The 25,356-nt window shown below is 58.8% G+C and overlaps 13 protein-coding genes across 13 annotated transcripts; 8 read left to right on the top strand and 5 right to left on the bottom strand.

Moving 5' to 3' along the window:
• Positions 1 to 171: 171 nt before the first annotated feature.
• OT_ostta01g05250 (Peroxisomal membrane protein 14) lies at positions 172 to 1,407 on the top strand (the record flags this gene model as incomplete). Its single annotated transcript, XM_003074533.1, has 1 exon — positions 172 to 1,407. The coding sequence occupies one exon, from the start codon at positions 172 to 174 to the stop codon at positions 1,405 to 1,407; it is 1,236 nt and encodes a 411-aa protein (XP_003074580.1).
• Positions 1,408 to 1,439: 32 nt separating this feature from the next.
• On the bottom strand, positions 1,440 to 9,401 carry OT_ostta01g05240 (Phosphatidylinositol 3/4-kinase, conserved site; the record flags this gene model as incomplete). The annotated part of the gene is made up of 1 exon (XM_022985457.1): positions 1,440 to 9,401. The coding sequence occupies one exon, from the start codon at positions 9,399 to 9,401 to the stop codon at positions 1,440 to 1,442; it is 7,962 nt and encodes a 2,653-aa protein (XP_022838330.1).
• A 363-nt stretch (positions 9,402 to 9,764) lies between these two features.
• On the top strand, positions 9,765 to 11,265 carry OT_ostta01g05230 (G-protein beta WD-40 repeat; the record flags this gene model as incomplete). Its single annotated transcript, XM_022985456.1, has 2 exons — positions 9,765 to 10,832; positions 11,032 to 11,265. The coding sequence occupies 2 exons, from the start codon at positions 9,765 to 9,767 to the stop codon at positions 11,263 to 11,265; spliced, it is 1,302 nt and encodes a 433-aa protein (XP_022838329.1).
• A 39-nt stretch (positions 11,266 to 11,304) lies between these two features.
• OT_ostta01g05220 (unnamed product) lies at positions 11,305 to 12,588 on the bottom strand (the record flags this gene model as incomplete). Its single annotated transcript, XM_003074527.2, has 1 exon — positions 11,305 to 12,588. One exon carries the CDS (start codon positions 12,586 to 12,588, stop codon positions 11,305 to 11,307), a length of 1,284 nt encoding a protein of 427 aa, XP_003074574.2.
• Positions 12,589 to 12,849: 261 nt separating this feature from the next.
• On the top strand, positions 12,850 to 14,903 carry OT_ostta01g05210 (Tetratricopeptide repeat; the record flags this gene model as incomplete). Its single annotated transcript, XM_022985455.1, has 2 exons — positions 12,850 to 13,866; positions 14,112 to 14,903. The coding sequence occupies 2 exons, from the start codon at positions 12,850 to 12,852 to the stop codon at positions 14,901 to 14,903; spliced, it is 1,809 nt and encodes a 602-aa protein (XP_022838328.1).
• An 84-nt stretch (positions 14,904 to 14,987) lies between these two features.
• Positions 14,988 to 16,130, bottom strand: OT_ostta01g05200 (Primosome PriB/single-strand DNA-binding; the record flags this gene model as incomplete). The annotated part of the gene is made up of 1 exon (XM_003074525.1): positions 14,988 to 16,130. The coding sequence occupies one exon, from the start codon at positions 16,128 to 16,130 to the stop codon at positions 14,988 to 14,990; it is 1,143 nt and encodes a 380-aa protein (XP_003074572.1).
• A 236-nt stretch (positions 16,131 to 16,366) lies between these two features.
• On the top strand, positions 16,367 to 17,785 carry OT_ostta01g05190 (Splicing factor motif; the record flags this gene model as incomplete). The annotated part of the gene is made up of 1 exon (XM_003074524.1): positions 16,367 to 17,785. The coding sequence occupies one exon, from the start codon at positions 16,367 to 16,369 to the stop codon at positions 17,783 to 17,785; it is 1,419 nt and encodes a 472-aa protein (XP_003074571.1).
• Positions 17,786 to 18,020: 235 nt separating this feature from the next.
• OT_ostta01g05180 (Pentatricopeptide repeat) lies at positions 18,021 to 20,165 on the top strand (the record flags this gene model as incomplete). Its single annotated transcript, XM_003074523.1, has 1 exon — positions 18,021 to 20,165. The coding sequence occupies one exon, from the start codon at positions 18,021 to 18,023 to the stop codon at positions 20,163 to 20,165; it is 2,145 nt and encodes a 714-aa protein (XP_003074570.1).
• Positions 20,166 to 20,258: 93 nt separating this feature from the next.
• Positions 20,259 to 21,827, bottom strand: OT_ostta01g05170 (Transcription factor IIS, N-terminal; the record flags this gene model as incomplete). Its single annotated transcript, XM_003074522.1, has 1 exon — positions 20,259 to 21,827. The coding sequence occupies one exon, from the start codon at positions 21,825 to 21,827 to the stop codon at positions 20,259 to 20,261; it is 1,569 nt and encodes a 522-aa protein (XP_003074569.1).
• A 328-nt stretch (positions 21,828 to 22,155) lies between these two features.
• OT_ostta01g05160 (Transcription factor, MADS-box) lies at positions 22,156 to 23,370 on the top strand (the record flags this gene model as incomplete). The annotated part of the gene is made up of 1 exon (XM_022985454.1): positions 22,156 to 23,370. One exon carries the CDS (start codon positions 22,156 to 22,158, stop codon positions 23,368 to 23,370), a length of 1,215 nt encoding a protein of 404 aa, XP_022838327.1.
• An 8-nt stretch (positions 23,371 to 23,378) lies between these two features.
• On the top strand, positions 23,379 to 24,425 carry OT_ostta01g05155 (Pyruvate/Phosphoenolpyruvate kinase-like domain; the record flags this gene model as incomplete). The annotated part of the gene is made up of 1 exon (XM_003074518.2): positions 23,379 to 24,425. The coding sequence occupies one exon, from the start codon at positions 23,379 to 23,381 to the stop codon at positions 24,423 to 24,425; it is 1,047 nt and encodes a 348-aa protein (XP_003074565.2).
• Positions 24,426 to 24,459: 34 nt separating this feature from the next.
• On the bottom strand, positions 24,460 to 24,777 carry OT_ostta01g05150 (HCaRG; the record flags this gene model as incomplete). The annotated part of the gene is made up of 1 exon (XM_003074517.1): positions 24,460 to 24,777. The coding sequence occupies one exon, from the start codon at positions 24,775 to 24,777 to the stop codon at positions 24,460 to 24,462; it is 318 nt and encodes a 105-aa protein (XP_003074564.1).
• Positions 24,778 to 24,921: 144 nt separating this feature from the next.
• On the top strand, positions 24,922 to 25,356 carry OT_ostta01g05140 (Nucleoporin FG repeat; the record flags this gene model as incomplete). The annotated part of the gene is made up of 1 exon (XM_022985452.1): positions 24,922 to 25,356. A coding segment is annotated over one exon (435 nt), but the record flags the coding sequence as incomplete, so codon positions are not given.

The raw sequence follows: 25,356 nt of genomic DNA, 5'->3' as shown, positions 1-25,356 counted from the left end.
TTATCGCCACGGGTCACGACCCGTCAGGTATTATGACACCGAACGCGCGCGCGATGGTCTGTCGGCGGCGTCGACTACGAGACTGGCGTCGATGGTCGGTCGTCGCTCGAGGTGCTCATCACCACGCGGCGCGACGACGGCGACGGGAGACGGCGGCGCGCGACGACGGCGATGGGGGAGGACGCGATCGCGAGCGCGGTGACGTTTCTGAGGCATCCGAACGTACGGGCGTCCGCGGACGCGCGGGCGAAGCGTGGATTCTTGGAGGGGAAAGGATTGCGCGAGGATGAGATCGACGAGGCGTTCAGACGGGCGGGAGAGGACGCGAGCGCGTCGGGGGAGGGCGGGGGGGTGAAGATGCCGGCGGAGGGAGTGAAGGGGTCGATGGCGTCGAGCGCGCTTCGCCTGGTGGCGCTGGTGGGGGCGGGGTACTTGGCGTATCCGAGCGCGAGGCGGTTGCTCGAGCGCGCGCGGGATTACTTGGAGAAGAAGGGCGATGCGGAGAGTGGGAAGGAAGGGACGACGGCGACTGTGATGTCTACGCCGATGGTGACGCCGCGGACGGAGTTCACGTCCGATGGGTTGACCCCGGAGTTGACTCGAAGGCTCGAGCTCGTGGTGGAGAGCGCTGAACGCGCAGAGGAGCGGGCGGTGGAACTTCGAGAAGAGATGAAGCGGGACGTGAGGGAGAGCGTGCGGGACTTGAAATCGGATCTCGAGACGCAGATTCGTCTGGAGATGGCGGAGCTAAAGAGGGCGTACACCGAGTCTCCGGTTCGGACGTCTTCGGCAAAGAATGAAACATGGCCGCTCAAGGCGAGTCCACCCGAGAGTGAATCGGATGGCGAGAGCGACGCTTTCACGCCAGAATCTCGCATGAAACCGCCGCGTTACGACGTATCGCAGATTGCCACGACGCCCTCGGAACAGCCGAACTACTTTTCCGCGTTGCAGACGCAACGACCTCCGAACCGAGCAAGCGACGAATCCTTGGTCGACCCTCCGCACCCCGGAAACTTCATGGACATTCTCCAAATGCTTGAAAACGGGAAGACCCCGCCCGGGATCAAGGACGTCGACGACACGCCACCGAACCCCAACGCGGCCATCCCGACATCGAGCGCGAATCGGCCTGGCAAGCCGTGGGAAGCAACTCCGTCATTCGGCTCAAACGGTCGATCTTTCATGGAGGAGGACGTGCCGATCAAACGCGTACAAGGCAACTCTACGTCGGATTCCACTTGGAAGCCGCCTCCCGCGCCGGAATTTTCGAGGGTAATGTCAACCGCGTCTTCTTCGGAAACGAATGAGCGTGCAGCCATGTCACCGAAGTCGCCTCGAAGGAGCGTTGACGACAAGAGTGATCGAGCTAAGGACGCCTCTCACTACGCGAAAACGCTCATCTAGAAATTGTAGTACATATTTTACAGACAGAGCTGTTACCACCATGGGCACCAGCCTACATACGAGACGCTGAGATTCTCTGCGCTCGTCGCTTCAGCGACTAAGCGTCGCACCTGTTTTTCAACCGTATCTGGGAGCATTGTATCGACGTGATGGTGCTCTCCGTCGCGGCCGGTGAGCTTTGCGCTCATTCGCTGCATCACGCTCACCGCTCGTTCATTCAGAGCTTCATTCGCGCCGTCATCCATGCCGTACGTTTCTAGTGCGTGTATGAGCTCCGTTCGACGAAAAAGCACTGACCCAGCTTGCGAGGGGTGGTCGCGTACACTGGAGCTCATCGCGGCCATGGCGTGCGCGGCCTCGACTCCGATAACGGATGAACTCGAAGGCACAGGTCCAGATGGAGTATCGACGACCCCTACGCTCGGTGGTCGTTTCGACCCCGCGCCGCGCGATTTCGGTTGCGGGGTGGAATTCCCACTATCACTTGCGCTACTGGATCGAAGAGCGACTTCTTGCACCTCATTTTCATCATTATCTGGAACGATCTTGTGGGTCAATAGACGCCAATTGATAAGAGGATCGTGTACGAACGCCTCCAACATCGCCATAACCGAATCCTTGTTATCTCGCAAGACGGTAACGACGCTCTCACACGTACTTCGGAAATTGCCCTCGATACCACTCACCTCCATGGCGCGGACGAGCATACGAGTCAATCTGAAGGGAACCTTTTCAGGGAACTTTTCCCGATACATTGACGCCTCAAAACAGTCACCGAAATCGATATGAAGCACTTTACCGCTGTATCGATCGATCATCAAGTTTGATGGATGTCGATCGCCGAGTCCGAGAAGGTAGCCCACCATGGACATGACTGCGAGCGATCGCGTGTACGTCGTGCGACGCTCGAGCCACTGTTCGCTGCTACGACTCTTCAACCAGAGAACGTGCGCCAAATCTCCGCCCGAAGTGTTTTCGACGGCGTGCATGAAAATCTCAACCTTGTTAACCAATGGCAAATGGTCGTAATCAGGTGCCATCGCGAGCATCATTCTGTGCTCCAGATTGAGTGGAATTTTATGCGCTTCTCTATACTCTCGTATCAGCGCGTGTAGCGTGTCGCAATTCGGCACCCATCCGATCAGTCCACTGTTTGGTGAAAGAGGCACGACAGCGTAACGCGCGATACCTAGATCTTTCTGCTGCGTCGTCATGTTGCTGTTCAGTAAAGTGTTCACCAAACCGAACAGTTGCATCACGCGCTCATCCTGACGCAAGTCCTCGTGACCCTTCAGCAGATAGCCGTAATCCTTACCATCTGAACCATGAATCTGAAGCCGCCTGGGACGTTGCTTAGAAGTGATCACATGCATCGTCGGTGCAAACGCTCTGATTTTAGCCTGCTCTGTCGCTCTTGAAATATAGTTCCCTGGAACACAGAGTTCCAAGCCGCGAGAGTTGAGCAAACGAGGCGAGACGTACTGCAATTCCAACGTTGTCATGGTTGGAAGTTGTTTCGTGATGCGTTTGAACACGTGATAGTACAAGTCCCATGCTTGATTTAGCTCTTCTTCACGCTTACTCATTTGATACTTTTGGCAGAGATCGTGCGCTTCTTGCAGCTCACGACCGTAATTCTGTACGAATCCCATCTCTTGTAAAGTTTCTGCGCCTTGTCGCTCTAAGATGTGGTGTAGCGGTGTGAGCACAGCCATCATACCGTCGACATTTTGCTCGCCGAAGTACAGTCTCGAAGCTTCCTCCAACGCTTCATGCCACGCCTCGTGCCATACAATTGCGACTCGGATGAGTTCGAGGGATACAATCTGCGCCTGTTCGACGAGTAGTGCGCTATGTTGGCGCACGTTGTCCAAAATGGCGTTGGCTGCAGCACGCCTGGATGTGCTTTGACTCTTGCATGCGACGAGAAGAGGATATAAAACCGCTTGAGGGTGCTGTCGACCAACTCGAATGAGGAGCTGGTAAATCAAATTTCGCACAGGAATGACGTGCGTGTGGATTCTTGCCACGATTTGCGGAATGACGGCGAGCCAAGTATCGATACTTACGTGGCCGAACCCTTCAATCAATGCAGTCTCAACTTCTGCGGTTCCACCATGATTAAACCACAGGGTGAGTAAACGCAAGATGTCCTGCAAGGAACCGCCCTGCTTCGCGTTGGTCTTGCCACCGCCGAGCGCAATTGAGCGGAAGAATCCACTGATTGCAGGTGCAACGTGCTGCATTGCATCTTGCGTAGACGCCCCACCTTGACGATGGAAGTGCTCCATGGCGGTGGCGTTGAACAAGGCCCAGTGATGCCAGGCTTTTGACCACTGCTGATCGGCAGCCGTGGCTGTTCTGAACGCCATCAATACATCAGTCAGTGTCTCATCATTCATACAATCGGTCAGGGCCCATCTCCATTTTCCGAGCTTTAAGAATGCCCGCGAAACCGTCTTGTTGTGCTCCACTTCCGGCGGCTGCCCAGATGATCGTTGGTTTTCCCATGTCACTCGCAGCTCATGCGCTAGAGACTGGAGTCGCATGAATGCCTGTCTTTTTTGACCAGTGTGCCAGAGATGCTTGATGAATGCGAACATAACCTTCGGTCGTCCAGATCCTGCGCCGAAACCGGCCGTTTCCTCCGCACAGAGCATAGGATCATACCCAAGCAATCGTAGCAGCGTACGGCGAGACTGACGGTCACGCCCTTGCTTGCGGTTGAGCGCCGCAAATTTGAGCCATATATCTGTCTCCTCGCTCATCGGTAAAACTAATGAGCGAACTTGTAAGAGCTCTTGCCAAACCTCAACGTCTCGTTTCACAAGGTAGATTCTATCTCTCCACATCTTCCGAATGACCTCCTGTCTCTGCAAAGCCGCTGGAGACGCAACGGCCGTAAGTTGTGCGTACTCGATCACCTCGTCGAGTTCGGTGAGCTGCTGTGCACGAATCAGCGCGCGATAAGACCGATCGTATGATTCTCTGACAAGCGCGGGAAGTTCGGTGCCGAGTTTGTCGCGTGCAGCGGAGAGATGCGTTCGCGCCTCCTCTTGATTCCCTTTGCGAAAGGCGATTATGGATTTATAGAAGTCGCAGTCAGTGACATTGACCACACTTGTTTTGTGCTTCGAGACAAGCTCCGCGCGGTCAGCAGTCGGGAGCCGTCCCTGAGAACGCTGATCGCGTTCAAGCTTGTCAGTGAGAACCTCCATCTGCTCCCAGTCGCCTAGGTACCATGCAGCCTTTGTGGCTATAGTAGTCACATCAATGCTGTAATCGTCCCAATCGACATTCGACTTGGTAGCTATTTCGCTGATTCTGTGAATTTCTTCCCATTCTGCGAGTGCGTTCAAGCATCGAAGCTGCCCGGCCATTGCCTCGCGCCGCTCTTCCATAGCATTAGGCGTAGTAACGTGCATGACTTCGTCCATCTTGCGTTTATACGCCTCCAAAGCGTCGTCCCATTGCTCGAGCTTTTCATACCACGATTCCTTGATCACGACGCTCAGATTTTCTTGCGCATACACAAGAACGCCTCGAGCGGCCTCTGGCAACTGCAACTGGTTGTTTATGGCGATGATCGCCGCCACACATGCTCCTGGGTTCGTCACAAACTCGAGTTCTTTGTAGTGCAACGCTTTGGCGTATGCCCGAGATCTCTCGGCAATCATTCCTAACGTTCGAACGTCAACGGGAATCGGTTTCTCATCGTGCTCCATGAATTCACACAAATTGAGCAAAATTGATACGATCTCCGGTGGAATCGTCGGACTGCCGAGGGCGGCTTCCAGCGAACGAACGAGTACTTCTCTGTGACTCTCGTTCAACTCAGCCCAACAAGAAACAAACGATGCACAAAACAAATCTCTGGCGAGGTTTGGCTGCACTTGCGCGAGTTCACTGCAAGCTCGTAGCGATGGAAGAGGCGAGCTTTTCAGCAAGTCGAGTGCAAGTTGTCTCATCCACTCAAGCCAGTCTTCCTTCGTTGACCGCTGGCTACTTTCCCAAGCGCGACGAATTGCTAATTGGTTGACAGATAATCGCCGTTGAATATCCGGCTTTTTCCGCGCCGTCGCCACGACGGATGAGGTTTCAAGTTCCTCATCCGGGTAAAGCAAAACATTGCCAGACTCGACGCGTTTTACCATTTCGTCGAAAGCAGGATCGTTAACGCCACACTTCGACACGGCACGCTTTACCACTGGTAGAAAAAGAGCATAATCCCGCCCTAGGGAGACTTCCAGAGACGTAAGAACGCACAGAGCTTCCATTCTCAACTCCATTCTCTCGTCATCGAGCACCCGTGTCAACGAGTGCACTATAAGAGCCGCCTGGTCAGACAGGTTCATGATTGGCAGTAATCTCCGGAGCGATTCCAACGTGCATTTTTTGATCTCCACAGGAACAGATATGACGCTATGCTTTAGCAAACGCATAATTGGCGGCATCAGAAGATACAGGTGGTCGTTAAGACTCACACCGAAGCATTCGAGTGCGTGGAGGATGTGCGGTACCAAATCGTACTTGCGCAAGCGTTCCGCTTCACCCAATGCCGCGACAACACTAGGAATGATCGTCGGAAGATTTTTCCTAAATTCGTCGTTTAGAGCGAACGATAACTCTTCGCACAGCAAAATCGTGTTCTTAGACATTCCAGTAACGTCCCAAGTGAGATGCATGAGTTCAAATATATCCGTCAAATATCGACGAATGTGCGCCTTGACGACGCTCACGAGAGTTGCAAGTTCTACAAACATATCTTCGCGCCGGCTGGGATCGCTCGTACGAATCACATTCAGCATAACCGGAAGGACATTCGGTAGATACTGCACACAGCCCGTGTCCAGAACTTGAAAAATGTAAACAATGCTTCTGATGACCATGAGACGATGACTCGTGCGAGTAGGGTCTCGAAGAATTCTCAGCAGCGAATTCAACGCGATTGTCGGATAGTACTCGTCCGATAAAGACGTCAAATGGAGCGTAGGTAGGACGTCAATCTCATCGTCTCCGTCAGCGTTATTCAAAAATTCATCCAAAATATCGTCTTCTCCCGTACCCGCAGCAAGTTTGAGGCTCGCTTGGCGAACGCCCCGCACACCATCCGCACTGAGGACGCCCTCGCCGTGCAGACGAATTTCATTCGCCTTGTGAGCATATGGATCGAGGGCTCCTAGGCAACCGAGGGTCCGGAGCACTTCATTCCGAGCGATACCACGTTCATTCGCGAGGATACGAAGTAACTGAGGTAAGAGCTGCGGGTGTGTTGTAAACGGATCCGCCACATAACCGGAGCTTTCTATCAATTTGCCAAGTGTCACCACCGCCTCATCTCGCGTGCTCGGAGACTTCAGAGCGATCAGTAAGAGTGCTAAAAGTGGTTGTACAAAAGGCTTGATTTCGCTTCCGCTCACGTTCGCAAGCTCGCCGATGGTACCGAGCACGGCGGCTTTTTCACGTCCAGTGACGTCTCGTCTCTTTCGTAGGGTGGCCGGAATGGATGATGTCAAAGCTCCGGACCCGCTAGACCCTGTTCTCTGCAGACGGCCTTTCAATGCAGTCATACTCTCGCGCGTCGACGTCGACGTTGCAGACGAACCGCCCTCATCCGCTCGTAAGGTGGCCGTGAGAACGTTCAAAATTGCTGAGAGATACGGAGCAACGAAACGAGGACAACTCCGAATGAGCACCGCCAACACCTTCGCGCTCTCCTCTCTGTGCAGCGACTCACTGCTAAACTCTAGTTCCGCGAGCAGCTGTAACATGTGTGCACGTAAAGCTGGCAACACGTAAGCCGGATTTCTCGTCGCCAAGTGACCGAGTAATTCTATCCCTAACATTCGGATTGTCACACTTTCATCGTTGACTGTCAAGAAGAGGGCTCTGAGCGACTTTGCCTGACCTAGGTACGAGTCTATGGACGCGCACGGTCTGCAAAAGTCCGAAAGTAGTGAACTTCTAATAGAAGCGTCTGTATCTCCGACGGCGACGGGAATGAGCGCAGCCATGATATATTCAACCGCGCGCGTCGCGCTCTTGCTCGATCCAACTCTCAAGCGCAACGTGCTGCAACAGGTTAAAGCCGCCTCAAGCCTCGTTTCCGCCGAAGAATCGCTCAAATATGGCACCACGTTCTTTTTAATCGCACGCAGCAATGCCACCGCCTCAAATGGAAACGTGCGCATGGTTCGTAGAGCGAGCTGCACAGTCTTTCTATTCGGCGTCACTGTCTCTGGCCCTTGACTTATTGCGCTCTCGATTGAATCTGCAAGTTTCATCTGGATCTCCGGCATCAACTCCGGCGAGCTCTTCGCTACGAAATCTAAACCGCTCACCAGAGCCTCGGACAAATCGCCCATAAACATCGGCGTCATCAGGTTCATGAAGTGTGGCTTCCAAGCCTCGTTTAACGAATTCATCAACGAGCCAGCGCACTTGAGAGCCTCCGGAGTACCTTGTTGGTCTCGAGCTCGAGTTGTGAAGAGATCGTACATCACCGCGCTGACTTCTGGTAGATATCGGAGCAGAACACCCCCGACATCCGCCTTTTCGGGGCTGATCGTACTGAGATTGATCACGTGCGACATGGCGTCAGCCAATTGACTGAGCGCCTCAAATCCTGCTCCGCTATCACTAGAAGCTCGAATCGTCGTCAGAATCAGTGCGCACGATTCCACCAGATAAGACTCCGCAAAACGTCGCGGGCTGAAAACGGCGAGCTTTGGAATCAACAACACGATGGTCCTTCGAATAATAGAAGCCTTACAGTCTTGAAGACGAAAAATTGTCTGAGCGACCTCACGATAACGACTCAACATGAACTCGCCGGTGTATCTCAGCAGTTCACCCAACGCAAGGAGAGAACCATGCATGGCCTCCACGGACGATTCCGATCGTAATCCGACCCGACACGACTCGTACAGTGAGTAGTACCACTGCACCCGGTACCTCGTCTCTCTCTGCTCGATCACCATCAAACAGTCCCTGAGAGCTGAGACCGCAGCCTCGCGAACCTGCAAAGAGGGATCGCGCAATGCCGACCAGATTGCAACCACCACGATTTGTACGTGCACATTAAAGATGGTCGGCGCGTTCCGCGCGAGCTCCGACAGGGTGCGGACCGCTGCGTAGTGCTTCATGCTCAGCGCCTCCTTGTTGTCTTCCTTCGTTTCCAACAAATCCACTGCGCGCTGCACGTGAGAATCTACTATGTCTGTCGTAAGCGCCCCACCGTGCGCGACGAGTCGACCTATAACCGCCGTCATGAGTTCAATAAGCTGCGGTGCGCTCGGAAGCCCCCACAAAGGATTGCGCGCGTCCACCGGGTGTCTTGCGCCTTCACCCTTCGTCTGTGCCCGTTCCTCACCTCCCGGTGGCATCACCTCGAGCACGTACTCCGCAAACTTGCGCACCTTCTCGACCTCCTCTCCGAACTCGACATCGATGAGCTGATCGATTGCTCGCAGACCACCCATCTTCTTTGCCGTGTCCGCGCTTCCGATCATCGCCCCGACGCGCGCGTGCACCGAGTTCCGAAACCCAAGAAAATCCCCCGCGTCCGCGCTCCTCGCCTCCGTTTCCGCCCGATCCCTCAGCGCAAACTCCCCGGCGTTTACTCCACCGTCCTTATCGTCTTCGCCCTCGCTCTCGATCGCGCACATCTTATCCAGGAGCGTCCACAGCGTGTCGTCCGCGCGCTCGAGCGCTCCTCGATGTCTCCGCCCCTCTCGCACCCCGCGTCGTCCAGCGTCCGAGCCCGGCCGTGACGTCGAACCATGTTCGCGCGTCCTTCCGTTCCCCTGTTCCCGTCCGTTTTCGTCCCGAACGTGACCGACGGCGGTGAATCCTCCACCCTGGCGCTTCTCGCCCTCGCTCACCCTCTGCGACTCTCGCGAGTTCTCGATCGCGAGCGCCGCGGTGCCGCGATCGTTCGTCGCGGTCGTGGCCGGCGCCGCGTCGTTCCCGCTCGATCGTCGCCTGGCGTACATCGCGGCGCGCGTCGCGAGCGCGCGCGAGCGCCTGGGGACGTGACGACAGTCGATCGAGCTCGTTTCTGGATTGTTTTTTGTATGGACGAACAGTATAGAATACGGTTACAGCGACGCGCGCGCGACGCGCACGCGGTCGCGACGACGCGAGAGTCGGCGACGCGTCGACGAAAGCGCGGCGCACGCGAAGATCGAGGCGGCGCGCGTCGGTGCGTCGGTCGTGGACGAGAGAGGTGACGCGGAGCGCGCGCGAGGGTGCCGTAGACGCTGCCTCGGATCGGGGCGTGGGCGGCGGCGGCGGCTGATTCTTGACAGTTCGGCGTCGATCACCGAGCGATCCGGGGGTGAAGACGCCGGGAGACGATGACGGCGATCAATGATGACGTCGACATCGCCGTGTCTTTCGTCACGCGCCTGCCGGAGCGGTATCGCGTGAGCGAGAGCGCGATCGAGGTCCCGGGTCGCCTGACGCGATACGGCTTGAGCGAGGTCGTGAATCACTTGCTCGGGAACGAAAAGCCGACACCGTTTGATTTCTTGATCGATGGCGCTCTGCTCAGGACGTCTTTGGCGAAGCTGGCGCTGCGCTTGGGGAAGAGCGCGGAGGCGACGCTGTGTGAGTACGTGCCGGCGCTGCAGCCGCCGAAGGCGGCGGAGTCAGCCACGTGCGAGGAGTGGATCAGCTCGATCGACGGTAGTTGGGCGCCGGCGATCGTGACTGGTTCGTTCGACGGGAAAGCGTACGTGTGGTCGCCAAAGGGTAAGCTCATGTGTGAGCTCGACGGTCACTGCGAACGAGTGTGCGCGGTGAGTCTGGCGCCGCCAGCGGGAGATGCGGAGAACTCGTGCGTCGTGATCTCGGCGTCTGCAGACGGCTCCGTGCGCGCGCACGAACTCACTGTGACAGGAACGAAGTGTGATATCGGTGAAGTGCGCGTGTTTAAGGGTCACGAATCAACGGTCCTAGACGTTGCGAGCGCGATTGGGACGAGACTCTTTGCCTCGAGCTCCGTCGACGGTACGGCTCGTATTTGGAGGCTTGAGGGAGGCGAGCTTGCGACCGAAAAGCCGACGAAAAAGCGCAAGAAGCCCTCGAAAATGACTGGTGGAGACGACGACGACGACGACGACGCAGAGAATAACGGTCTCGGCGAAGAGCTTGTCCTCAACGGGCACACGGATCAGGTGTGCGCGGTTTCTTGGGAGAGCTCGCGTGTGCTTTGGACGGGATCGTACGATCACACCATCCGCGCGTGGGACGTCGAGACCGGCGTGGAGAAGGAGAGCAACCCCACAAATAGTAGCGTGCACTGCCTGTCGGTAGCCCCATCGGGGAACGTCTTCGCGTTTGGGGGGTGCGATCGTTTCGTGAACGTTTGGGACCCACGTGAATCAACTTCAAAGGCGTGTCTTAAACTCAAATCTCACGAGGTACGTGATGCGATGCGACAACAAGTTTTTGTCTCTCTTGAGAAGTCGCTGATGAACAATTACTCGATTCCCGACACTCGTGCGTGAGGGGACAATCAATCACTCTAATTTTTTACTGAGACTTTTTCTGTATATCTTCCGCGCTGAAAATTGTTTCGGGAAACGACAGGTGACTGACAGAAGCTTGAAATCTTCGCAGGGTTGGGTGTCGTGCTTGCGATGGAACCCTTCGAACGAAAATCACATCGTAAGCACCTCGTACGATGGGTCCGTGAAGCTGTGGGACATTCGTGGAAAAGTCCCGCTCCACAGCGTGACGACACACAATGGGAAGAATTTTGCGGTAGATTATCACGGAGGCGAGAGGCTGGTCAGCGGCGGTGACGATGGAAACCTACGATTTTGGAACGTGAGCAGTACGCTCGATGACTAGACAATAGTGTTAGATATTAAGATTCCTTCTCAATATTCCTTAGTTCCGCAGCGGTAAACCGTAGGAGAATTCGTGCTCAGGTGAGTTATACCTGCAGCTGTCGACGTGCCCGATCTCGTGTCCGACGTAGTCCAAACGCCTCGATTTCATCATCTTTAGCACGCCCGGGCGTGGACAACACAGACCATATTTGTGTGTCCACCGTTGCAAAGCGATCCCGAGCTTTCCCCCGCTCGCACGTGCCCACTTTTTCGTTGGTAACACTTCCACTTCGTCCTCGTGATGCGCAGCAACGTACGACGCGTACGACGCGTACTCGCTAAATCCGAGCTTGAGATCTTTCCGGTTAGCCGATTCTAAGATGGACGTCACCCAAGGAGGAAATTCAGCGAAAACACCCGTCATGCGCGTCGCCCGTCGCGCGAACACGCTGAGCATTTCCTCCACAATGTCGGCGTCTACGACCATCTGATGCGTCACGTATGAGGTCCCGTCCTTGGCGTACGTCATCTTCTCTCCAGTGAGCGTCTCGTAAGACGATTCATACGACTTGATGACATTCCCACCGATCTGCCGAATCGCCTTCGCACGCCCCACGTCGTCCTTTTTGAACAAATCCAGCGGTCGCAACGGAATCATATCCAAATCCCAAATCAGAAACTTTCGACTCAGCGGCGGCGACGAGATCGCTTTCGACGTCGACGCACCGAGCTTCATCAACTGCTGCATGTACCACCCCCCGAGTTCGCGCCCGACAAATCGCGAACGAGCACCCTCATCGCCGAGCTCGTCCGGGTACAACTCCTCAAGAGCCGCCTCGACCCTCCCCCTCTCCACGCCCCCCAAAAACTCATCCTCCGCCCGACACTCCACATTCGTCGCCATCTCTCGAAACGCCGCGCACCGCGTCTCATCCGGAACGACGACGACGATCCTTCTCGGACCAACGTACTGATTCAACGCCGCGATCGCGACCGCGTTCACGCACGTCGGCTTCACCGCCGTCGCCAAGACGTCCAACCCCGGGTGCTCCCTTTCGCGCGCGCACGTCGATTCCCCGAACGCCGCTCCCCCAACGCCGCACCCCCCACCCCACACCGCGGCATCGCGCGTCGTCGTCGGGTCATCGCTCTCGCCGTCGCCGTCGATCCCATCGCCGCGAACGTCCGTCGTCGACGCCCACGTCGACGCTCTCGAGACGACGACCGTTAATCCACTCACCATCAACGCGACGCCTAGGACGCGGACGAGCGCCCGACGCTTTCTGCGCGAGAGCGCGCGCGCGCGGCGTCCGCGCGCGCCGCTCGACGGCCGTCCCGGCATCGCGCGCGACCGCCGCGGCGTCGCGCGCGATGCCGTCGTCGCGCCTGGCTCGATGGCGCCCTCGAAGGTCCGCGTGTGACGTCGACGGAGTCTCAAAACCTGCACACGCGTCCCCCGGGGGGGGGTCCGCGACGAGTCATAGCTCGTCGAGAGGGCCCGCGTGAAAACCTCGAGGGCGAGGGCGCGCGCGCGCGCGGGCGCGGCGAACGGCACACGTCGCGAGCGATCGCGGGCGACGCGGAGGCAGACGACACGACGGCGATGCGCGCGCGAGGCCCGCGCGCGGCGGATCCCGACGACGCGGTGTTCCAACAGCGCGCCATCGAACTGAAGGATGAGGCGAACGCGCTGTACCGGGAGAACCGGCTGAAGCGGGCGTTGGAGGTGTACGAGCAGGCGTTGAACTTGCTGGACGAGCGGGACGCGACGCGGGCGATGATTTATTCGAATCGAGCGGCGTGCTTCATGAAGCTGGGGTGCTACGCGGACGTCGTGGCGGAGGCGGGACGGTCGCTCGCGCTCGACGCCTCGAGCCACAAGGCGTACTGGCATCGGGCGCAGGCGTACGAGCGTTTGGGGCAGGTGGCGAAGGCGAAGCGCGATCTGCAACACGTGCTCACGCATGATCCCGAAGATGTGGACGCGAAGAGGGCGTTGGACGAGCTTAACGGCGTCAAGCCGAGCGCGCCGGCGGGTCTGGGAGGGTTGGGGCTCCAAAGGGAAAAGAAGGCTGGTGGAAAGAAGGGTGCAAAGAAGAGCGATAAAGGCGGGGCGGATGAAGCAGCGGCAGCGCAGCAGCAACAGCAACAGCAGCAGCAACAGCGCATGACGCAACAAGATCCTCCAGCGTTGCAAATCAAGGCCGTGTTCGGGCAAGACGTGCGCATGTTCAGCGTCTTCTCCACCATTGGCTTCAAGGACCTCGTCACGAGCATTGCGACCAAGTTTAACTTCGCGGGTCAATTCTCCATCAAGTACGAGGACGAAGAAGGCGTGATGAGGAATGTTCAGTCCAAGTCTGACTTCCAAAAGTCCATTTACGCGACGTCCAACCGTCTTCGCGCGCTGGCAACGCCACCGCTCATCCCTTACGTGAAGCTCTTCATCCAAGAGCTGCCAAAGATTGAGGACATCGAGCTCGTAGACGAAAACGGTAAGCCCGCCGGACTTGCACCGAACGAAGTCGTCGAGATTGATGAGTGGATTTTGGATTTCTCGTCTCTGTTCCGAGAGCACCTCGGTATCGATGCCGAAGGGCACCTGGATCTCAACCAAGATGTACGTACACGCAGCGCCGCATATTTTTTTTCGACGAAGACGTTACTCTATGAAAGAAGCGATGACGACAAACAAGAACTTACTACTTCACTGATATCCGTGATTATTGTTTTTGCAAATGTCTTTCGCTCCTATCGTGAGCTTCTTTCGATGGGGCGAGCGCTTTTTTTTTCCTGCACATTTCGCGCCGGTGACTTCTCACGGAAAGATGACTAACTAGTTTCACGTTTCGCACTCGCTCATAGGGTATGAACTTGTCGTCTGACCTCGCTAACAGCACTGAGATCAGTGACGACGAAGCCAAGGAACTTCTCAACGGGGCGATCGCCAAGTTCCAAGAAGCGGCCGCAGCGTGCATGTTCAACTGGGGTAACGTGCACATGTGCCAAGCGCGTAAGAAGATGGATGGTGGCCGAGAACCACCGACGGAGGAAGGCACGCCGGGTGCGGCCATTACTATCGCGGACAACTTCGCGGAGGTGGAGGAGCTCATGGAACTCGCTAAGACGCGGTTCGAGAAGGCTCTTTCCATCAAGCCGGATCACCACGATACCCACATCGCTCTCGCCCAACGTAGATACGAGCGCTCGCGCTTGCTCTGCGCCGCCGCGGGGCTGAGCGGCGAAGATGGCAAGGTCCCATCCGGTCATGATGCCAAGAAGCGCGCTGCAGAGGCGGAGGCCGAGTTCGAAGGCGCCGCTGAGGACTACAAGACTGCACTCGGTAACTTGCCGGAGGAAGTTCCGAAGGAAAAAACGGAGGAAGAGAAGGCGCATTTCCAAACGCTGGTGGACGAAGCGATCGCGCGCGGTGAAGAACCGCCATCGGTTGAGGAACCGTCTCTTAAAGCGCAAGTCCGCGTTATGCTCGGCAACACGCTGTTTGAGCATTCTCAAATGTTAGCTCGATTAGGAAAGACGTGGAGGCCGATGCTTGACGAGTCCCTCGTTCACTTCAAGGATGCCGGCTGCGTGCAAGCGGACATCGACAACGCGATCAAGATGCACAAGGGCTTGCGAATGGAGACTGGCAAGTAAGTGCGCATACATTTTAATTCATTTGAGCAAGCTTTGCACATTTTCGTCAATGAGTGTTAAAAACGCAAAATTTCTCTCGCGGAATCAGAAGGGTGGGTCGTCTCGGTTGAATTGTTGTTCCTCGGGCTCGTACCCGTAATCCAAAGGCTGGTAGCCTCCGGCGTACTGCGCTTGAGGAATCTGCTCTTGTTGTCCGTACGGCTGGCTGTAATCCGGCTCATACGCGCCCGGGTTGGAGGCGCCTCTGTAAGCGCCGTCTTCAGGAGCGCCCCATTGTTGCGTCGCGGCGACTGCACCTCCGCCGAGCGTCTCGAGCACCCACGCGGGAGTGTCGCGGCTTTCGATCCAGAGTGCCTCGCCGGATTCCTTGTGCTTGAAATCAGGCTGACGCGGGTTCGACCCGGGTTGCGATTTGCGTTCACGGTTGTCCCACCACGTGTCCGGATCCTCCGCGAGCGAACGCCAGAGTGCCTCCTTCGGAGAAGCCCCGGCGGGCATGCCCTTCTGCTGTTGCGGGGGAGTTTGTTTCTGCTGATGCTGCTGCTGTGGTGGCGGCGCTTGTTTCCGCTGTTGCTGCAGTCCTCCATCGTAACCGCCGGCTTGTCCGCCGTAACCGCCGGCTTGTCCGCCGTAACCGCCGGCTTGTCCGCCGTTTTGCGTCTTTGAGCTCTGCACGAACGAAAAGTTCTTGGCGACGATTTTCACGCGCGATCGCGGCGCGCCTGTGTCTTTGTCCGTCCAAATGTCCGTCTTGAGCGTTCCCTGCACGCAAATCGTCTTCCCCTTCGAGACGTGTTCCGCCATGCGCATCGCCTCCTCTCCCCAGATGTCCACGGCGAACCAGTTCGTCTTATCCTCATCGACCGCACCGTCCGTCATCTCGGGTTTGCGTCCACCGCTCACGGCTAAACGCACGTTCGCCACGCACGTCCCGCTCGGAAAGTGTCGTATTTCCGGATCCGCTCCGACGTTACCGATGATCGTCACGCTGTTCGCCAGCTCGGGCGACCACGTCACCGTGCTCGGCGGCGCCGTCGTCCCTTGTCCACCGCCCTCTCCGAACGACTTCGCGCGCGTCGATCGCGGTCCCGCGGGCGTGTACGACCCCCCGCGCTGGGCGAACTGCGCCTGCGCCGCGAGCGTCCGTCGCGACGCCGACGCGCGTCCGCGTCCGACGCGCGTCGCGTGCGTCATCGTCCCTCGGCCTCGAAGCGCCGCCGTCGTCATCGCGCGCGCGCTCGAGAGCGACGCCGTGGACACGCCCGTTCGTCGCGCCCGCTCGATCGCGCGCGCGAGCATGCGCCGCGCGGGTGTGGCGACGACGGATGATTTCGAATGCCCGAATGCCCGCGGTTTCCCGCCATTTCTCGTGAAGACTGTTCGCCCACACGACCACACACACACACGCGGGCGTCGACGACGACGCCTCGGCGTCGTTCGCGTCGGCGTCGGACGCGCGCGCGATGGAGGCGACGACGGCGGAGATAACGCGCATGCGCGCCGAGCGTGCGTCGCGCGCGCGCGAGCGCGGCGCCGTGCGGTGGTTCGCGCGCGCGAGCGATGGGGGCGCGACACCGACCGCGGGCGAGGTTGGAGAGAAACGGGCGCGCGACGACGACGCGGACGACGGACGGGCGCGCGCGGGGGCGGAGACGAGGGCGGGGGATGGACCGCACGCGATCGCGCGCGTGTTGGACGATGCGGCGGCGGACGCGGCGATGGACGCGTTGGACGCGGAGGAGACGATTCGGCGACTGCGAAGGCTCGGGCAGCCGGCGACGATGTTCGGGGAGACGCGAGAGGATAGGATCTTGCGATTGAAGGTGGCGACGAAGAATATCGTGATCGAGGACGAGGCGACGACGACGGCGACGCAGGCGAATGAAAAGGTGCTGGACGATGAGCGCGTGGAGGCGTTCGCGAGGCGAAAGAAGGAGCAGAGCACGAAAAAGGCGATGACGAGCGCGGGCGGCGAGGCGGCGATGGAAATGACGGAGGAGGAGGCGAAAATGGCAGAGGAACAGGCGCTCATGGATGCGTTCGCGCAGGCGGCGAAGAAGGTGAAGAAGCAGCGAGAGGCTGAGAACGCGGAACCCATCGACCAGGTGGCTATGTACTTCAAGTCGCTCGTCGCAGAGTGGGGAGCCGAGCTCGAAGCGAAACCCGAGGAGTGGGCGTACACGCACGAGGGACGACAGGGGATTTCGACCTTTGAGACGCTAAAACAGCATCTCAAGCCGCTATTCAAGCGCATCAAGAAGCGAACGATTCCAGTCGATGTCGAGCGAGCGCTATATCTCATCATGCAGTCCATGAAGCAACGCAACTACAAAAAGGCTGCAGACGCGTACGTAGGCATCGCGATTGGCAACGCGGCGTGGCCGATCGGGGTGACCATGGTGGGCATTCACGCGCGTAGCGCTCGCGAAAAGATTGGCGCCTCGTCCCAAGCGCATGCCATGCATGACGAAGAGACGAGAAAGTACTTGCAGAGCGTGAAACGTTTGATGACGTTCGCTCAGCGCGCTTATCCTACGACGCCGTCGTTATCGCTTGATTTCAACTCTGGCATCAACGGTAGCGACAAGGCGGAGCTCCTCAAGGCGGAGGCGCGCCTCGGGAGCATCGACAAGGCGGTCCCGGCGCTCATGCTCGGTAACGGGAGAGAGCCGGGAAGTAGCGCCAAAGTGGACGGTTGGCGCGCGCAGGACTCTGACACGCGTACTTGGAAATCCATGCTCACGCACGCGTACGGTGAGAAGGGTCGCAACGCCGTGATCACCACCGCAAAGGACGAAGTCATCGCAAAGGACACCTCGCTCATGAGCACCAGAAGCGGTTACGTCGCCGCCGACAAACGCAAGCCCGCGACGCGCGATTAGAGCGATTAGAAACTCTTTGTATTTTATTTCTTACCCGTTGACGAATCTCACTCCGCGCGCGTTTCGTCGTTTCATCGTCCCTCTCGCCCCTCGTGGCTCTCGCGTCCCGAAGAGGCCACTAATCATGACGTCGACGTCAGCACTTTTACACTTTTCGCGTCCGGCGGCGGCGCGGCACTCCAGCGCGCGCCCCGGTCGCCCTCGTCGCGTCGAAGCGAGCGTGAGCACGCGCGCGATGGCGTGCGCCGCTCGCGCGCCCTGCGCGTCGACGAGCGCGTCGACGAGCGCGTCGACGAGCGCGTCGCGCGCGCGAGAGCGAGGCGGTCGACCGCTTCCGAGACGAACGACGCGCGCGCGAGCGTTCGAGGACCTCGGCGCGGACGACGTCGCGAGCGCGTTGGAGAGCTTCTCAGAGGAAGACACGCGCACGGACGCGTCGTTCTCGGAGAAGAGCGCGCACGTGTTTCGAGGGACGATGGACGAGGACGTGTTCGAGCGCGTGGATGAACAGAAGGCAAAGCGACGGGTCAAGCGAGAGGCCGTCGAGGCCGCGACGCGGACGGCACCAAAAGGAAGTGCGAGAAGGAGCAAATCATTTGCGTTCTTGTACGAGGAGAAAACGGACGTGAACAGTCCGGGGGTGGTGACGAAGTGCAACGACGTATTGCGTCAGTGTCAGAGCATGGAGGAAGTGCTCGATTTGGTCAAGGAAATGCGCGAAGCCGGGGTTCAACCCGTGGAGAGCACGTACGTGGCGGTGATGCTTGTGTGTCGGAGTATCTCCGCGCCCGAGCGCGCGGTGCAGGTATACGACGCCATGGTTGAGGCACAGGTTGGCATGAATTCTCGCACGTTCCAGCTCGCCATCGAGTTAGCGCTCAAGGCTGGGATGATCAAGGACGCTCTGCGAATTAAGGACGATATGCGTTATCTCGGTTTCCCCGTGAGCTCGGCGATGTACGTGACGCTCCTCAAGGCTCTCGCGGACAACGACATGGGCAAACGCAAGGGACCAAAGGAGAGACTCATCCGCACGTGCCGCCTCTTTGAAGAGATGCTCAACGAGGATATCGATGCGCCGCCGGCTGCGTATCACACACTTATTTTAGCAGCAAATCGAGCGAATCAGCACGACCTCGCGGTCCGAACATTCGAAGAGCTCGTGGATGAGGGCATCACGCCGACAAGACTCACGTGCGAGACAGCTCTAGAGTCCATGGCGAAGAGCGGATTGATGGGCAAAGCCCTTGATGTGTTCGTCAGTATGAAAAATAACGGACTCATGCCACGAAAAGCGACTTACAACTTACTTCTCAGTGCGTGCGTGAACGCGCCGCAGCCTCGTGTGGAAGCAGCGTTCGAAATCTTTGATGAGATGCGAGTCAACGGCGACATCACTCCTGACAAGAATACGTATACTTTGCTAATCGACGCCGCCTGCAAGGCCGGTATGCCAGAGAAAGCGTTCGAAGCGTTTTCGCACATGCGCGAGTCTGGCGTTGAAGTCGAGACGAGTACGCTCAACCGACTCATTCACGCCGCTGGTTTGAACGGGACGAAGGATGAATCGTCGGTGCAAGCTACGCTTGAGCTTTACGAAGCCATGAAGAAGGCTGAAATCAAGCCAGACGTCATCACGTACGGCAGTCTCATCTCTACGTGCGCCAAGGCGAGAGATGGTGACACTGCTATCAAAATGTACGAAGAAATGCGCGCCGCAGGAATTGAACCGAACCGCGTCCTCTTCAACGTGTTAATAAGCGCCCTTGGACGTTGCGATCGTAGCGAAGAGGCTATCCATTACTTCGAGACGATGGTAGAAATGGCTAAGAAGAATCAAGCATTGGTGCCTCATCGGGAGACATACGCAGCGCTCTTCGACGCCATCCTCGGGTCAGGCGGCGTTGAACTTGCCATCGCAAAACAATCGCTCGAGTCTGGCGCAACCGCGTCCTTTGTCAACGGCACCAAGTTCGCCAAGCTTCGTGATATGTACAACCGCGGAGTCAAGAGTGGCGTTTACGAAGAGTTCTCCGAGTCTTTGAGCATACGGGAGCCCGAGTCTGGCTCGTGTACAATTAACATGAACATGTTATCTCGCACTGAGTCGACGGTGGCGACGCTCGTGCTGTTGGAACGCATGTCGAAGCTGAAGGAGGGTGAAGTGCCTCCTGCCCTGTTCATATACGCTGGAAAAGTAAAACCGGGTAAGAGTAGTGCCCAGAGGAGGCTCTTGGCCATCGAAACCGTGCTTCGTGCCTCGGAAATCAGATTCGAAATAGGCGAAGTCGGAGCCGCGAACTTGATCGCCATTAAGGGATCGAAAGCTGTTAAGTGGATCGAAACGTACGCAGCCACGTTTGCCGCCACGACTTCCTAACCCAAAATCGCAAAGACTCGGTCTACAATGGTGCCGATACCGATGCTATAGTCGATTTAACTCATTCCAATGCTAGATGGCTATACGATATGCCTACTTCTTTCCGGGTGTCTGTGCCTCCTCTGACTTCGCTCTCGCGGGAGACTTGTAAGGCAACTGCGCGCCGCAGTGAGGACACACTCGCGTCGGTGAGCCGCACGTGCCGCTACACTGGGGGCAGATTTTGTGGCCCTTCCCAAGCGGCGTGCAACCTGGCAACCCGGCACTCTTCGTCTTGGGAGGTGTTTGTTTCGCCGTGCTCGGCAACGCCTCTTCCGCGCTGCGTTTCACGCCTGAAACAGTGGGCGTAGGTGTGACAGCACGCTGTCGCAAGCTAGGAGCTGTCTTCTCGTCATGTTTCGCACCGTTAGTTTCTCCCTCCTTCGGCGCTCCATAGCCAGCTTTGTGTCTCGGAGCCTGGATGACTGGGCGCTGATACACGCTCGCCAGGGTCCCGACGTGGCTGTAAAGCGCTCCGATCCATTGTGCAACGTGTTTCTTCGCCAACTGCGAGATGGTTTCATTCGGGTGCTTTTGAAGTGCGACGACAATGTCCTTAATCTCCGTGTCGTTCAACGTGTGAAGCGATACGTACACAGAGTTGAGCGTTCGGAACGCTTTGATGGCGCCAAGCAAATCCGAAACGTTCGCCGTGTTCTCTCCCTTGACAGAGTTGAGCACGGGAATGATCTCTTCTAACTCGGCGACGTGATCCGGGTGCGTTGGTTCTCGTACGTACGCTAGCGCTGCTCTTCGTGCGAGTGCCCACTGGGCCTCGCGCTCTTCGATTTTCGTTTGCAACGCGACGGCTGGGTCAATCAAACTGACGCCGTCTGCGATATCGCCCCGCTTCCTCTTCGCCAACGACGCCGCGCTCGATCCGTCCTTATCGTACCCTCCCGACGCCCCCGCGTACGGGAAACTCGCCCCGACAAGCTGCCCGCCCGCTATGTGATCCTTTAACCACTTATGCACGCCACTCAGATTGCCGCACCGCAGTGGCACGCCGGCGTTAAACGTGTCCACGCGCCTGTACTGATAGTGCCCGTCGCGCGTCTCGCGCTCCTCCCCGAGAACCGCCAGCGTCGGCGACCCCGACTCGTCGTGCACATAAAAACGAATCCCTCGGCGACCATCCGGAAACGTAAATTTCTCTTGCGAGTAACTCACGAAGAGCGGCGTCCCGTCCGGCTTGGTCGTCGTCACCGTCACCGCCGCCGCCGCCCCCGACGTCGCCGCCTCCAAGGACATCACCAACCCGTTGTGTCGCATCGATCCCTGTCCACTCTTCTTCTTATTCTTACTCGTCGCCTTCACCTTCGTATCGCCCGTCGCGCTCATCGGTCCGTGCGTCACCACCCCGCTCGACGCGCGCACGATTTCATCCAACCACGCGTGCAGCGCCTTCCGATTATGACACGTCAGCGTCCCGTACGACGTAAACTGCTCGTGATTCTTATACGTGTAGTGCGAGTCCCCCGGCGTGCTCTCGTCCGCGTACGCCGCGAGCGTCTCCTCCCCCTTCGCGTCGACCAGGTAATACTTCACCGATCGTCCCCGTCCCGTCTTTCCGAGCGCGAACGCGGCGCGGTAGCCCACGAAGGCGCCGTTCGCGCGCGACATCGATCGTTCGCGCCCACGCGCGCGCGCGCCCGGCCGTGACGCGCGCGCGTCGGTCGCGCGCGCGAAATGTCCGTCGCGCGCGAAAAGTCTCACTGTGTACACACGCGGACCTTTCGAACAGCCCTCGGCGGGACGGAAGACGAACGGTCGCGGGCTGACCGCGCGCGTGGTCAACAGACCACCGCGCGCGCGTCGACGCGAACGCGCGCGCGTCGACGCGAGCGCGGGCGCGAAAGCGGAGGTCTCGCTCGACGCCGCGCGCGGTGCGTCTCGGGGAACGCCGAACGCGCGCGTGGGTCGAAGAGGTGGACGCGCGAGTCAAACCGGCATGGGGCGGAAGAAGATTAAGATTGAGCGCATCGGGGACGAACGGAATCGACAGGTGACGTTCACGAAACGGAAGAATGGATTGATGAAGAAGGCGATGGAGCTGAGCGTGCTGTGTGATTGCGACATCGCGATGGTGATTTATAACTCGCACGAAAAGTTGTATCAGTACTCGTCCGGGGAGATCGAGGACGTGCTGGAGCGGTTTCACGCGGATAGAAGAGAAGCGCAGGAGATTCGGAATAATCGTGATCTGTTCGATCAACACTTCTCGTCACAACCGGGAGCGCTGGATCGGGGGAAGTCGCAGGCTGGGACGAGTCGAAGGGTCGGCGGTACGACGCGACGAGCGGTGAAGAGCGAGGCGTATTACCAAGACGAGGACGATTTCGAAGAGAACGAGGAGGAAGAAGAAGACGAAGAGGACGACGACGACGTGGGTGTGGCAGATAAGGCGAGCGGTAAACATATCATCACAACGAAATCATCGAGACGCAGGAGCCGCGCGAGCTCGTCTCCACTGTCGCGATCGATGATGTTTCAGGCGCAAGCACGCGCGAAGCGCGATAGAGCCTCGATGGGCGTGAACGAGGATCATTACGACGGTAAAAAGCTCTCGGCGAGCACAAACGCTCGAAGCCGAAGCAGGAAATCCTCGAGCGGGCGTCGAGATGCTCGCGAGCAGTCGGAGGCGCACGACAGTTTCGGCACTGAAGATTCTGGACACACAGACGGTCACTATCTCGCGACAAACCATGCGGTGCTGCTCGCGTACGAGGAAGATTTCGAGCGCAACGGGTACGGTTTCGACGAAGTGGCGCTCCTCGTCGACGCGAACGATGAGCCTTTGATCATCCCACCGGAGGGCTTGGAGCTTTTGTCTCCAACTTTCAAGTGGCTCGGATCGCCGACGGTGCGCGAGCCGTGTGCCGATCGAGCATTTCTCATGGGTTACGACGCACGAGCGAACCAGTTCGCTCGTGAGAGGAACCTGTCGATCGCTATTCCGCGCGTGATGATCGAACAAGATGCGCGCACGCGCGTTCTCGGGTCGTCTCTGCCGCCGGCGCCAGTCGTCGATCCGTCTCCGGGCCCGCTCACGACACTCCTGGACGCACACATCGCCGGCGGCGACGTCTTCGCCCAAGAGGCCGACGACGAGCGCGACGATGACACATCGTTTATAGTTCGCTCTCGAGCGGATCCATCGACGTGATCGCATCGATGACATCGTCCATGCGTGCCGGCGCCGCAGACTCGTTCGAACCAAACTCCGAAAAGCCGCACAATCCTGCGCGCCGTCGCGCACCGATGTCCACGATGACGCACATGCATGCACCTCGCGCGTCGCGCGTTCGATGCCGCACCGCAGCCGCGAGCGACGGTCGTATTGTTGCACCTCAGACAAAAGTCTTGCGCGACTTGCTCGCGTCGCCGACAATCATTCAGGCGCCGTGCGCGCACGACGCCCTGAGCGCTCGCCTGATCGAGCGCGCCGGATTCTCTGCCGCGTTCATGTCTGGTTTCTGCGTCAGCGCCTCGAGGCTTGCGCTGCCGGATACGGGATTGATCTCGTACGGGGAGATGGTGGACGTCGGTCGAACCTGTAACGACGCCACGAGCGTGAGCTTTCCGATCATCGGTGACGGCGACGATGGGTACGGGAACCCGATGTCTGTGAAGCGAACAGTGAGGGGATACGCCAAGGCAGGGTTCGCGGGGATCCTGATCGAGGATCAGGTGGCGCCCAAGGCGTGCGGACACACGAAGAATAGACGAGTGGTGTCGCGAGAGGACGCGGTGACGCGCGTGCGAGCGGCGTGCGACGCGAGGGATGAGAGTGGATCGGGAATCGTGCTCTTCGCGAGGAGTGATTCGAGGAGCGCGATCGATCTCGACGAAGCGCTGTGGCGAGCGGCAGCGTTTGCGGACGCGGGCGCGGACGCGCTCTTCATCGACGCGCTTCGATCGAAGGAGGAAATGCGAGCATTTTGCAAGGTCGCTCCGGGTGTGCCGAAGATGGCGAACATGCTCGAGGGCGGTGGATCGACTCCGATCTGCACCCCACAAGAGCTGGAGGACATGGGATTCAGCATCGTCGCCTATCCCTTGTCGCTCCTCGCCGTGAGCGTCAAAGCAATGGAGCGCGCGCTCGATGAGATCAAACGTGAGGGCTACCCGAGCGACGAAAGTCTCCCCACGTTCGTCGAGCTACAGAGTTCCGTCGGTTTTCCCGAGTACTACGCCGACGACGAGCGATACAAGGCCTAGCAAAGATTTATTTAATACACGCTCGCGCGAACTCTCACCCACCGCTCGCGTTCGCCTCCGCCTTCACCTTATCCCACCGCGCCTGCGCCCGAGCGCCGATCTCTTTCACCGCCGCAACGTCCCTCGACGCCCATTCCATCTCGTTCAGCATCGTCGCCGTCGCCTCGCGCAGTTGATGGAACTTTTCTAAGCCACACTCAAACGTCTTTTCGCTCCCATCGTCCAACCGCAGGCGTAAGGTCACGCTCGGACGCATCACCTCGCGCGCGTCCGAGGTGCACAGCGTGACGTCGACGCGCCACGTCACGTCGACCACGCGCGGGAGTCCGGCGCGCACGCGGTCGGCGGACATCGCGACGCGCGGTGAGGATTGTTTTTTCTGCGCATCCGTCGACGCGGCCGTCGCGATCGACGCCGCATCGCTCGGCGCGCGGCGCTCGGCGACGGGCGCGCGGGGCGGACGCGGGCGAGCGCGGCGATCGCGGACGCGCGCGCGATGTTCGGCGCGCCGACGACGCCCGCGGGGGCGAGCGCGGGTGGGTTTTCATTCGGGTCGACGCCGCAGACGACGCAGACGGTGGGCGCGGGCGCGTTCGGCGCCGCGCCCGCGACCGGGGGCGCGGGCGGTGGGTTCTCGTTCGGGTCGACGCCGCAGACGACGGGGGCGGCGACGGGGGCGAGCGGTGGGGCGTTCGGGGGCGGTGGGGGCGGATTGTTCGGCGGCGGGGCGGCGGCGAGCGGCGGCGGCGGATTGTTCGGAACGCCCGCGGCGTCGAGCGCGGGTGGGTTCGGGGCGGCGCCGGCGTTGACGCCGGCGGTGACTGGGGGGGCGTTCGGGAGTCCCGCGCCGGCGGCTTCGACGGGCAGCGGGTTGTTCGGGGGTCCGGCTCCGGCGGCGTCGACGAGCGGTGGTCTGTTTGGCGCTGCGCCA

This window comes from Ostreococcus tauri, assembly GCF_000214015.3.
Source record: "Ostreococcus tauri WGS project CAID00000000 data, contig chromosome 01, whole genome shotgun sequence".
Lineage (NCBI taxonomy): Eukaryota > Viridiplantae > Chlorophyta > Mamiellophyceae > Mamiellales > Bathycoccaceae > Ostreococcus > Ostreococcus tauri.
This window is presented reverse-complemented; position numbering and strand designations above follow the sequence as displayed.